The following is a 15,000-nucleotide window of genomic DNA, read 5'->3' as shown; positions in this document are numbered from 1 at the left end:
GTCACAGTGTAACAACACTGGAGGGTGTCACAGTGTAACAACACTGGATGGTGTCACAGTGTAACAACACTGGAGGGTGTCACAGTGTAACAACACTGGAGGGTGTCACAGTGTAACAACACTGGAGGGTGTCACAGTGTAACAACACTGGAGGGTGTCACAGTGTAACAACACTGGGGGGTGTCACAGTGTAACAACACTGGAGGGTGTCACAGTGTAACAACACTGGAGGGTGTCACAGTGTAACAACACTGAAGGGTGTCACAGTGTAACAACACTGGAGGGTGTCACAGTGTAACAACACTGGAGCGTGTCACAGTGTAACAACACTGGAGGGTGTCACAGTGTAACAACACTGGAGGGTGTCACAGTGTAACAACACTAGAGGGTGTCACAGTGTAACAACACTGGAGGGTGTCACAGTGTAACAACACTGGAGGGTGTCACAGTGTAACAACACTGGAGGGTGTCACAGTGTAACAACACTGGAGGGTGTCACAGTGTAACAACACTGGAGGGTGTCACAGTGTAACAACACTGGAGGGTGTCACAGTGTAACAACACTTCAGGGTGTCACAGTGTAACAACACTGGATGGTGTCACAGTGTAACAACACTGGAGGGTGTCACAGTGTAACACTAGGGGGTGTCACAGTGTAACAACACTGGAGGGTGTCACAGTGTAACAACACTGGAGAGTGTCACAGTGTAACAACACTGGAGGGTGTCACAGTGTAACAACACTGGGGGTGTCACAGTGTAACAACACTGGAGGGTGTCACAGTGTAACAACACTGGAGGGTGTCACAGTGTAACAACACTGGAGGGTGTCACAGTGTAACAACACTGGAGGGTGTCACAGTGTAACAACACTGGGGGTGTCACAGTGTAACAACACTGGGGGGTGTCACAGTGTAACAACACTGGGGGGTGTCACAGTGTAACAACACTGGGGGGTGTCACAGTGTAACAACACTGGGGGGTGTCACAGTGTAACAACACTGGGGGGTGTCACAGTGTAACATTGGAGGGTGTCACAGTGTAACAACACTGGGGGGTGTCACAGTGTAACAACACAGGAGATTGTACACACATGCTTGCAGAAGCATCTTTAACAGTACAATACAAACAGCGTGACCTACATTCTTGTACAATGGATTGTAACAATCATTGCTCAGGAACTATCTTGAACACTTCCTGTGCGAGAGCGTGGCCTACTTTCTCACATCAAGCATTGCAAGAAAGCAACAATCATTCTTGAGGATGCAATTTGAACACTGCATATGCAACGTAGCTGGGTAACTACTGATGAAGTCTGAAGTGTAATTTGACAGTACGAGAAATACTCTCTCACTAAACATCCAACAGTAATACTTTCTCACTAAACATCCAACAGTAATACTTTCTCACTAAACATCCAACAGTAATACTCTCACACTAAACATCCAACAGTAATACTTTCTCACTAAACATCCAACAGTAATACTCTCACACTAAACATCCAACAGTAATAATCTCTCACTAAACATCCAACAGTAATACTTTCTCACTAAACATCCAACAGTAATACTCTCACACTAAACATCCAACAGTAATACTCTCTCACTAAACATCCAACAGTAATACTTTCTCACTAAACATCCAACAGTAATACTCTCACACTAAACATCCAACAGTAATACTCTCTCACTAAACATCCAACAGTAATACTTTCTCACTAAACATCCAACAGTAATACTCTCACACTAAACATCCAACAGTAATAATCTCTCACTAAACATCCAACAGTAATACTCTCTCACTAAACATCCAACAGTAATACTTTCTCACTAAACATCCAACAGTAATAATCTCTCACTAAGCATCCAACAGTAATACTCTCACACTAAACATTCAACAGTAATACTTTCTAACTAAACATCCAACAGTAATACTTTCTCACTAAACATCCAACAGTAATACTCTCACATTAAACATCCAACAGTAATACTCTCACATTAAACATCCAACAGTAATACTTTCTCACTAAACATCCAACAGTAATACTTTCTCACTAAACATCCAACAGTAATACTCTCATACTAAACATCCTACAGTAATACTCTTACACTTAACATACAACAGTAATACTCTTACACTTAACATACAACAGTAATACTCTCACACTTAACATACAACAGTAATACTTTCACACTTAACATCCAACAGTAATACTCTCATACTAAACATCCTACAGTAATACTCTTACACTTAACATACAACAGTAATACTCTCACACTTAACATTCAACAGTAATACTCTCACACTAAACATTCAACAGTAATACTCTCACACTAAACATTCAACAGTAATACTCTCACACTAAACATACAACGGTAATACTCTCACACTAAACATACAACAGTAATACTCTCACACTTAACATACAACAGTAATACTCTCACACTAAACATTCAACAGTAATACTCTCACACTAAACATACAACGGTAATACTCTCACACTAAACATACAACAGTAATACTCTCACACTAAACATTCAACAGTAATACTCTCACACTAAACATTCAACAGTAATACTCTCACACTAAACATACAACAGTAATACTCTCGCACTAAACATTCAACAGTAATACTCTCACACTAAACATTCAACAGTAATACTCTCGCACTAAACATTCAACAGTAATACTCTCACACTAAACATACAACAGTAATACTCTCACACTAAACATACAACAGTAATACTCTCGCACTAAACATACAACAGTAATACTCTCGCACTAAACATCCAACAGTAATACTCTCGCACTAAACATACAACAGTAATACTCTCACACTAAACATTCAACAGTAATACTCTCACACTAAACATACAACAGTAATACTCTCGCACTAAACATACAACAGTAATACTCTCGCACTAAACATCCAACAGTAATACTCTCGCACTAAACATACAACAGTAATACTCTCACACTAAACATACAACAGTAATACTCTTACACTAAACATACAACAGTAATACTCTCGCACTAAACATCCAACAGTAATACTCTCGCACTAAACATCCAACAGTAATACTCTCGCACTAAACATACAACAGTAATACTCTCACACTAAACATTCAACAGTAATACTCTCACACTAAACATACAACAGTAATACTCTCGCACTAAACATCCAACAGTAATACTCTCGCACTAAACATCCAACAGTAATACTTTCTCACTAAACATCCAACAGTAATACTTTCTCACTAAACATCCAACAGTAATACTCTCACACTAAACATCCAACAGTAATAATCTCTCACTAAACATCCAGCAGTAATACTTTCTCACTAAACATCCAACAGTAATACTCTCACACTAAAAATCCAACAGTAATACTCTCTCACTAAACATCCAACAGTAATACTTTCTCACTAAACGTCCAACAGTAATACTCTCACACTAAACATCCAACAGTAATAATCTCTCACTAAACATCCAACAGTAATAATCTCTCACTAAACATCCAACAGTAATACTCTCACACTAAACATTCAACAGTAATACTCTCACACTAAACATTCAACAGTAATACTCTCACACTAAACATCCAACAGTAATACTCTCACACTAAACATTCAACAGTAATACTCTCACACTAAACATTCAACAGTAATACTCTCTCACTAAACATCCAACAGTAATACTCTCACACTAAACATTCAACAGTAATACTCTCACACTAAACATCCAACAGTAATACTCTCACACTAAACATTCAACAGTAATGCTCTCACTAAACATCCAACAGTCATACTCTCACACTAAACATCCAACAGTAATACTCTCACATTAAACATCCAACAGTAATACTCTCACACTAAACATCCAACAGTAATACTTTCTCACTAAACATCCAACAGTAATACTCTCATACTAAACATCCTACAGTAATACTCTCACACTTAACATACAACAGTAATACTTTTACACTTAACATCCAACAGTAATACTCTCTCACTAAACATCCAACAGTAATACTCTTACACTTAACATACAACAGTAATACTCTCACACTAAACATACAACAGTAATACTCTCACACTAAACATTCAACAGTAATACTCTCACACTTAACATACAACAGTAATACTCTCACACTAAACATTCAACAGTAATACTCTCACACTTAACATACAACAGTAATACTCTCACACTAAACATTCAACAGTAATACTCTCACACTAAACATACAACAGTAATACTCTCACACCAAGTTTAAACAATCAGCGCAAGTTAAAAATACTTCCCTGAAAGTTCATTGGAGTCTCAACAGGAACCCTGGGAATTATGAAAAAAAAACTATGTCGAAAGTAAAAATGCCTAAGTCGCTATCAGACAATTAAAATTGGTACCACATTCAGGTGGCGTCGTTCCTGTCAACAAGTGTGTCCTATCTGCATATAAAACTGGGCAGAGGGAACCCGTGTATCCCAGGCGTTGTATGAACGTGCTTCGTGTTAGAGTGCACTTGCGCTGAAATTCTGAAGCCAATCGGATGAGATGTTCTCTAGTTGTAAACGAAACTCGAGATTCGTCTCAAAGTGAAGATTCCTTTGAAGAAGGAAGGTCAAACGCTCACGTCCTGACGCACTCCACCTAACTTGCTGCTTGTCTCTACAGCCCAGAGAGAGCCTGCTACTTCTCAGAGACATATCTACAGTATACAAATAACCCGTATATAGGAAGGAGAGAGAGAGGGAGGGGGGGATTAAGACGATGTTTCGGTCTGACTTTGTAAATGGTCCAAGCCGGACCGAGAAGTGGTCGTAAGTTTCTATGTGCGGATTATTCGTGTATTGTTCCAGTGATTGTATTATGCCTTTTTCTTTCCATATCTTACAGTATTTACGTCGCCCACAAAGTCACTGTAAGACAGACGATTGCTATAGAGAAAACTTGTTAGAGAAACCTCCAGCTTAGTATGTCCTTTCACTTTCTGAGACACCAGTGTACAGTTTGGGCACTAACAGACCTACACATCTTTATGCCGAGTGTGGATGCAGGCTAACCACTCCTGGATCTTTTGGACCATAGTGCGGACATGTCATACTGAGTTTTGAGTTAAATATGTCAGCTACAAGAACGAGAGCAAAGAGGGATTGCATTGAGCAACACAGTGAACGCAGAGGGCTTGTTTGGCAGCTGTGTACAATAAGAATCCTCACCAGCCATCACCACAAAGTGACCCGCATCCTCACAAAATGGATTGAAACACAACGGCATTGTTAGAGAACCAAATAAATCTGAACTGGAGTGACTAGAAGCTTCAACTACTGAGAGCTCTAAAGTCATGGTGTATTGTTCTTTCTGAAGTGCAAAAAAATATATAAGCTCGATCCTGCGTCCGCCAATCGCGTCCTGGTCTCTAGTCATTCAGGTCGTTGTTGATCGTCTCTCAAAGGTCCTCGGACAGGAAGGACTTTCCGTGTTGCATCTCTAGTGACCTCACCTGTGCTGAGGAGAGTCAGCAACACGTACTTAGAATGCTGAGCCCAACTTACACAATTAACCTACACTATGCTCAGTCGATACACAATATATTAACGACTGTCATAATGGACGACGCTTTAATAACTGTAATTTTGCCTGGTATTTTAATAAGTCAAACTGTAAATAATGTTGTGGTTGTACTCAATACAGTAACTGTACGCAATACTGCAATCACCTTTCCCTCATACTCTGTTTCGCCCAGGGGTATATAATAGTATACGGTATAAGACTGTAGTTTTTCTGGCGGACGGAGGGTCGAGCCTCCACTTCTGCTTGCACTGAATGATCCACGCAGGTTTTGTGCTTCACCTAATGCAACAAAAGCGAGAGTGCAATGTTGCATACTGCACTGTTTAGCTTACAGGAGGGATTACAGGACAGGCTGCAGAATATCAGACAGGCTGCAGGATATTAGACAGGCTGCAGGATATTAGACAGGCTGCAGGACGGGTTACTATCTAAATATAACGAAGACAAAACTAGAGAACCAGAATCAAGTTGTTCAATTCAGATTTAGAAAGTAAAAAAAAAAAAAAACCTATCTTGCCAATAGTCACAAGTGAGCGGTACAAACTGTCGATTAGCTTCACTGAAGCCTCAAACGAGAGATAAACTGTGAAATAGAGCCAGTGAAGCATCAGATGAGTGAGGCAAACCGCTTAATAGCGTCAATGAAGCAAACACTATACTTTGGATAATTTTAAGGTTGGGTTGCGAGAGAGAGAGAGAGAGAGAGAGAGAGACCTGAATGGTAAGGATCAGGTGTGAGTGGGACCTTCTGGTGTGCGCGTCATGGTATTGAGTGCTTCGGGACAGTGTGTTGTGTTGTGGTTCATTAGAGCCAGAACACTGATGAGGCATCAGGAATGGGTCGTTGAAAAAGAGAAGTGGGGAAAGAGAGGAAGAGATTGGGAGAAGAGAGAGGGAGATAGAGAGGAGGAAAAAAGAGGGGGATGAAAGTTGTGAGGACAGGGAGGAAGAGAATGGCAAAGGAGAGGCAAGTGAGTGGAGAGAGAAAGTTGCTTTCATTAACAACGCGTCACAAACTACCACAACTTTCCTCTAATATCTTACAGTTATTCACGTCAAAATTACGACGACTTTGACTTCAGCTTCGCAAAGCGAGCGCGCCAGACTCACGTCCACTTCGCGCTAAATTCACGCCAGAATCGCACAGACAAGAAGTTGGCGCTCAGTGGAGAGTCAAAGTTTTGGGCCACAATACTGGCGCCAAGAGCAACTCTAACTCAGTTCCACTTAAGTTGATGCTGTGAGTAATGGAGTTGGACTTGTTCTGGCAACACTCTACACTCTTTAAACTGTTTCCTTGATAGGATTTGGTGGAAGTTTCAATCCTCTTGATGGATCTGCTGACTGTTGTGCAGCGCTGGATGACCCTTACGGGTTTAGCACTTCGTTATGATCATAATAATGCTGACTTGTGTTTATTGATTTCTTCTGTTTTCTTGCCGTTGCGTGAACTAAGATAACAGTGTAGAGAATAACAACAGGCTGAGAACAGACTGACAAACAGGGGGATAGAAAGATGAACTGAGAGGAAATAGAAATCTGGCAGAAAGTGGAAGAGGATTATAAAAACAGAAGAGAGCTGAAGGGACAAGAAGGGGGAGGAAATGATAATGAATAACGGAAATGATGAAAAGAAAAACGAACAGGAAGACGTGAAGCAGGAGGCTCTCTCCCCACTCTCCACTCCCACAACCCGTCGAACAGAGAAACATAATTCACCACTGGAAAAAAAAAACTTGCAGGGAATGTTTGACAAGTATGTAGCGTATTGCTAAATGTTACTACCACACCAAAAGTCACTCATCGCTCCACTTTTTCAATGACCCTCAGTACCTCCAGAGTCATAACCGCTTATTACGGTTATTTCAGCTTCATGAACGACATTGTGACAAGAGCTAGAGTCCGTCACTGGCTGTGGGGAAGGATGACGTCATTGTATCTTCACAATGACTGTGTATCAGACATTGGTATAAACCTTGGTAATAAATACCGACAAGTTGGTTTAGAAAGACACGTAAGCAAACACTATAACATATTTATTAGAAAACGTTTCGGTCCTGGGACCTTGATCACTTCTAACACACAGAGGTAGAAAGACATTGTACTGTTGTGGTTGGGTGTCAGGTCGGCACGAGTCTGTGTTGATCTTTCAAAGCTTGTCGTAGATGGCTGCTTGAAGACGTCATTACTGTCACCCCGTGATGTAGCTTGTTCACAACCAAACATTGTTTTGTGCTGATGTGACCCTTGTTAATGCCACTCTTGTACACCCACTGTGATGTGACCCTTGTTAATGCCACTCTTGTACACCCACTGTGATGTGACCCTTGTTAATGCCACTCTTGTACACCCACTGTGATGTGACCCTTGTTAATGCCACTCTTGTACATCCACTGTGATGTGACCCTTGTTAATGCCACTCTTGTACACCCACTGTGATGTGACCCTTGTTAATGCCACTCTTGTACACCCACTGTGATGTGACCCTTGTTAATGCCACTCTTGTACACCCACTGTGATGTGATCCTTGTTAATGCCACTCTTGTACACCCACTGTGATGTGACCCTTGTTAATGCCACTCTTTTACACCCACTGTGATGTGACCCTTGTTAATGCCACTCTTGTACACCCACTGTGATGTGACCCTTGTTAATGCCACTCTTGTACACCCACTGTGATGTGACCCTTGTTAATGCCACTCTTGTACACCCACTGTGATGTGACCCTTGTTAATGCCACTCTTGTACACCCACTGTGATGTGACCCTTGTTAATGCCACTCTTGTACACCCACTGTGATGTGACCCTTGTTAATGCCACTCTTGTACACCCACTGTGATGTGACCCTTGTTAATGCCACTCTTGTACACCCACTGTGATGTGACCCTTGTTAATGCCACTCTTGTACACCCACTGTGATGTGATCCTTGTTAATGCCACTCTTGTACACCCACTGTGATGTGACCCTTGTTAATGCCACTCTTTTACACCCACTGTGATGTGACCCTTGTTAATGCCACTCTTGTACACCCACTGTGATGTGACCATTGTTAATGCCACTCTTGTACACCCACTGTGATGTGACCCTTGCTAATGCCACTCTTGTACACCCACTATGATGTGACCCTTGCTAATGCCACTCTTGTACATCCACTGTGATGTGACTCTTGCTAATGCCACTCTTGTACACCCAGTGTGATGTAACTCTTGCTAATGCCACTCTTGTACACCCACTGTGATGTGACCCTTGTTAATGCTAGTCTTGTACACCCATTGTGATGTGACCCTTGTTAATGCCAGTCTTGTACACCCACTGTGATGTGACCCTTGCTAATGCCACTCTTGTACACCCACTGTGATGTGACCCTCGTTAATCCCACTCTTGTACACCCGCTGTGATGTGACCCTTCCTAATGCCATTCTTGTACACCCACTGTGATGTGACCCTTGCTAATGCCAGTCTTGTACACCCACTGTGATGTGAACCTTGCTAATGCCAGTCTTGTACACAAACTGTGATGTGACCCTTGCTAATGCCACGCTTGTACACCCACTGTGATGTGACCCTTGTTAATGTCAGTCTTGTACACCCACTGTGATGTGACCCTTGTTCATGCCACTCTTGTACACCCACTGTGATGTGACCCTTGTTAATGCCACTCTTGTACACCCACTGTGATGTGATCCTTGTTAATGCCACTCCTGTACACCCACTGTGATGTGATCCTTGTTAATGCCACTCTTGTACACCCACTATGATGTGACCTTTGCTAATGCCAGTCTTGTACACCCACTGTGATGTGACCCTTGTTAATGCCACTCTTGTACACCCACTGTGATGTGACCCTTGTTAATGCCACTCTTGTACACCCACTGTGATGTGACCCTTGTTAATGCCAGTCTTGTACACCCACTATGATGTGACCTTTGCTAATGCCACACTTGTACACCCACTGTGATGTGGCCCTTGTTAATGCCACTCTTGTACACACACTGTGATGTGACCCTTGTTAATGCCACCCTTGTACACCCACTGTGATGTGACCCTTGTTAATGCCACCCTTGTACACCCACTGTGATGTGACCCTTGTTAATGCCACTCTTGTACGCCCACTGTGATGTGACCCTTGTTAATGCCAGTCTTGTACGCCCACTGTGAGGTGACCCTTGCTAATGCCACTCTTGTACACCCACTGTGATGTGACCCTTGTTAATGCCACTCTTGTACACCCACTGTGATGTGACCTTTGTTAATTCCACTCTTGAACACCCACTATGATGTGACCCTTGTTAATGCCACTCTTGTACACCCACTGTGATGTGACCCTTGTTAATGCCACTCTTGTACACCCACTGTGATGTGACCCTTGTTAATGCCACTCTTGCACTTCAACTGTGATGTGACCCTTGTTAATGCCACTCTTGTACACCCACTGTGATGTGACTCTTGTTAATGCCACTCTTGTACACCCACTGTGATGTGACCCTTGTTAATGCCACTCTTGTACACCCACTGTGATGTGACCCTTGTTAATGTCACTCTTGTACACCCACTGTGATGTGACCCTTGTTAATGGCACTCTTGTACACCCACTGTGATGTGACCCTTGTTAATACCATTCTTGTGCACCCACTGTGATGTGACCCTTGTTAATGCCACTCTTGTACACCCACTGTGATGTGACCCTTGCTAATGCCACGCTTGTACACCCACTGTGATGTGACCCTTGTTAATGCTACTCTTGTACACCCACTGTGATGTGACCCTTGGTAATGCCACGCTTGTACATCCACTGTGATGTCACCCTTGTTAATGCCACTCTTGTACACCCACTATGATGTGACCCTTGTTAATACCATTCTTGTACATCCACTGTGATGTGACCCTTGCTAATGCCACTCTTGTACATCCACTGTGATGTGACCCTTGTTAATGCCACTCTTGTACACCCACTGTGATGTGACCCGTGTTAATGCCACTCTTGTACACCCACTGTGATGTGACCCTTGTTAATGCCACTCTTGTACACCCACTGTGATGTGACCCTTGTTAATGCCACTCTTGTACACCCACTGTGATGTGACCCTTGTTAATGCCACTCTTGTACATCCACTGTGATGTGACCCGTATTAATGCCACTCTTGTACATCCTCTGTGATGTGACCCGTGTTAATGCTACTCTTGTACACCGACTGTGATGTGACCCTTGCTAATGCCAGTCTTGTACACCCACTGTGATGTGACCCTTGTTAATGCCACTCTTGTACACCCACTGTGATGTGACCCTTCTTAATGCCACTCTTGTACACCCACTGTGATGTGACTCTTGCTAATGCCACTCTTGTACACCCACTGTGATGTGATCCTTGTTAATGCCACTCTTGTACACCCACTGTGATGTGACCCTTGTTAATGCCACTCTTGTACACCCACTGTGATGTGACCCTTGTTAATGCCACTCTTGTACACCCACTGTGATGTGACCCTTGTTAATGCCACTCTTGTACACCCACTGTGATGTGACCCTTGTTAATGCCACTCTTGTACACCCACTGTGATGTGACCCTTGTTAATGCCACTCTTGTACACCCACTGTGATGTGACCCTTGTTAATGCCACTCTTGTACACCCACTGTGATGTGACCCTTGTTAATGCCACTCTTGTACACCCACTGTGATGTGACCCTTGTTAATGCCACTCTTGTACACCCACTGTGATGTGACCCTTGTTAATGCCACTCTTGTACACCCACTGTGATGTGACCCTTGTTAATGCCACTCTTGTACACCCACTGTGATGTGACCCTTGTTAATGCCACTCTTGTACACCCACTGTGATGTGACCCTTGTTAATGCCACTACTACACACCCATGTATCGTTGTTCTGGTCTTACAACCTCACATTGTATCCACATGTATCGTTGTATCATCCGTGTTGAGCACAGCTAAGAATTGTGGTGAGAAGCTGGCAGTGTCTCAGTTACCGCATCCTTTCACGAGGTACACACACACACACACACACACACACACACACACACACACACACACACACATACACCTAGTCAAGCACGTCAAGAAATTAGAGAAAGTGCAAAGGTTTGCAACAAGACTAGTCCCAGAGCTACGAGGATTATCCTACGAAGAAAGGTTGAGGGAAATTGGTTTGACGACACTGGAGGCCAGGAGGGTCTGGGGAGACATGATAACGACATACAAAATACTGCGCGGAATAGACAAGGTGGACAAAGACAGGATGTTCCAGAGATGGGACACAGACACAAGAGGTGACAATTGGAAGTTGAAGACTCAGATGAATCAAAGGGATGTTAGGAAGTATTTCTTCAGTCATAGAGTAGTCAAGCCGTGGAATAGCCTAGAAAGTGATGTGGTGGAGGCGGGAACCATACTTAGTTTTAAGGCGAGGTATGATAAAGCTCAAGGAGCAGGGAGAGAGAGGACCTAGTAGCAATCAGTGAAGAGGCGGGGCCAGGAGCTATGACTCGACCCCTGCAACCACAAATAGGTGAGTACAAATAGGTGAGTACAGATGTGCACACTGTGTATGGCTACATGTAAGTACTCACCTAAGACGATGTATGTGAGGAGGCTGGAACACAGCGTCAGCAAGAAGAGCACAGCACCATACAGCAAACGCTCATGCCAGCGTCTCAGCCTGTGCACACACAATAAGTAAGTAAGTAAGTAAGTAAGTAAGTTTATTCAGGTATACACAAATACAGTTACATAGAATTATCATACATAGCAGCATATGTGTAGAGAACCTGGGATAACACAAAAAAAAGTCAGACAGAGTGACTTATTTCCATTGGGGTCCTTTTATCTTATTATTATAATATAAATGTTATATATTTTCTTATTCTATAACGAAGATAACATCTTATTATCATACTAACATGAGTCACAGAACAAGGTGAGTATACACGAGTTAGAGGATATTATCAGTACATTAATTATTTACTGAGTAAAAGTGAGGAAATAAACGTGAGGAAAAATATTAAGTCGGGAAAAAGTTGGAGAAGGGAAAAATGACAGGTGAAGGAAAGATGGTGAAGAAAGAGGGGAAACAAGAAGTAAAGAAAATGGGAAGGAAAAACGAAGAGAGAAGATGGAGAAAGTAAAGCGTTCAACTTAGCGACAATAACACTTCTACACTCACATTATTCCTCTCATGTACAATTCATTGTATTATCTCATTGTTAGGAATGTAGGTGTAGTCTAGCGGCCTGCACACCTGGCTGTAGCACGACAACTAAGGCAGAAACGAGAAACCAGCAAAAGGCATCGACCAGACTTGGAGGTAAGTCTACTAAGGTTGATTCACGAGTGTACCACATCGCTTCACAGCTTTGGTGGGCTTCTTTGTGATTGGCTAGTTGAACTAGGGTGCTAGCATAATGAGGGGGCCCCTATTCATTACACCCTTAGGAGCTGGTTCACTGGTCGGGAGAACATGCCTATGTATGTATGTGTGACATAGGCCGCATAAAATATACTCTAAAAAGGCCTCACTGTACACTTCAGTGTATCCTCTTACTGTATAATTCATTGTATTATCTTATTGTACAATTCAATATATTCTTTTACTATACAATTTGTATAATCACTGTACAATTCACTATATTCTCTTACAATTCGTAGTATTCTCTTACTGTACAGTTGCAACACAGGACATAAACAGAGGAATAAAGATGAATCAACACCGGCGCTCCTCCGGTATCGTCACCTCAGCACAATTTTAACCCAACAATCGTAATAATATTCTTCTGTCAATTTCGGTAAGGGCTTGTGGGGGGGGGAGAAGATATATATATATATATTATATAGTGACGAATAGGTAAAACTTGCGATTCATGGTTTAAATAGCAACGCTCTTCTTGCCGAATAAGGCAAGCAAAGATTTGTTTATGCATTAATTTCGCAAAAATCATTCTGAAACTATCGAAAAAAAATATATATTTCATTGTGTTTATCTTTTAAATTATTGCAAATTATTGTTTGTGACAAGACTCTCAAGTACTTTCCACTAATATATTAAGAATAAGGGATGTTACATTAAATTTCTTCGCCATTATTACAAACACAGTTGTCTGGAGGTGGGATTTATACCGATACTATTTAACGAAGACTAATTACGATTTATTATTGTGCGAATATTGTAAAAGCCATTGTGCAGGAAGTGGAGAGGAAGCTATGGCGCCCTAGAGGTGTTAGGAAACACCAGTTCACTCTGAGAACAGAGAACTCCGTGAACAGTTAGAGAACCAGTAAACGATGACCAGTTGTGATATCTCGACCCACTGGAAACACCAGTCAGTATGTGCACAAACACTCCCTGGAGACCTCAACATACTGTAAATGAGGATAAATGAATGGCTTCTCGTGTGCAACCCGAACAGATGGTGGGTCCCACGAACTGGAGGAGAAAAGGGCAAACTGGACAGGGAGTATAAATAACAAAAAGGCACAATACCGTGACTGGAACGATACACAAATAACCCGCACATAAAAGAGAGAAGCTTACGACGACTATCGCGACTTGATTGATCGGAGTTTGTCAATGGTCCAAGTCGGACCGAAACGTCGTCGTAAGCTTCTCTCTTCAGGGAGTATAGCATGGGTGGGGAGAAGCTGCGAATATCGGAGTCAAAAACGACATGGGAGTAAATACAGCATAACAGCAGACACACAGCCAGGGATATACATAAGTCGTACAGCATCAGCGACTTGAAAGAGAAATACTTTGTTAAGAGTTTAAAGTCGTTAAAAAGTTTAACTCTGGAATTCTCCTCTTATGTAATTACTATATTTAGTGATGCAGGATTAACAAATCTCAGAATAGCATTCAGGAACTTGAATAAATACCTCAGAATGTTATACACCACATATTTTAGGCCATCATTGAGTACGTGGGCCCAGCATAGAGCCAACACCTGGTCAAACACGTGAAAAAAATACAAAATGTTTAAAGGTTTGCAACCAGGTTAATACCAGAACTAAAATGAATGCACTACGAGGAGAGGTTGAAGGAACTGAACCTGACGACCTTCTTATTAACGTGCAAAATCTTAAGAGGATTGGTTTGCAACCAGGTTGTTACAAAAAACGCGATTCTAAAAGCTTAGAGATCTCCAGGTAATACTAGAAAGGACTGCCCTTCTAGCATCCAGCCTGTTACTGGGTTTTCGTAACAAATAGTCAGTATCCTGGTCCAATTATTCATTAGAATTCAGTATGATTCAATAGTGCTTCAGGATTACAACTGGTAGGCTACTAACTAGAGAAATTATAATTTAATAAATTTATTAAGTCTAGAGGTATATTATCAAATTAAATTAAATTAAATTAATCACAGTAATTAAAATAATATCACTTCTCTCGTGTACAATAGTATTGTGCTGAAAGCAC

At 41.9% G+C, this 15,000-nt stretch overlaps 1 protein-coding gene across 2 annotated transcripts in view; it reads right to left on the bottom strand.

Annotated features, from left to right (window-relative positions):
- The window catches only part of LOC128688629 (endothelin-converting enzyme homolog), a 542,574-nt gene that overhangs the window by 80,875 nt on the left and 446,699 nt on the right, over positions 1-15,000 (bottom strand). For both annotated transcript variants that reach the window (XM_053776540.2, XM_053776541.2), the window contains exon 3: positions 12,159-12,247. In XM_053776540.2, the coding sequence (XP_053632515.2) occupies positions 12,159-12,247 (89 nt within the window). The remainder of the gene's footprint in view (positions 1-12,158; positions 12,248-15,000) is intronic.

Source organism: Cherax quadricarinatus, chromosome 13, assembly GCF_038502225.1.
Source record: "Cherax quadricarinatus isolate ZL_2023a chromosome 13, ASM3850222v1, whole genome shotgun sequence".
In the NCBI taxonomy this organism is placed as follows: Eukaryota; Metazoa; Arthropoda; class Malacostraca; order Decapoda; family Parastacidae; genus Cherax; species Cherax quadricarinatus.
The sequence above is the reverse complement of the archived record's forward strand: the minus strand, read 5'-3'. Positions and strand labels throughout refer to the sequence as shown.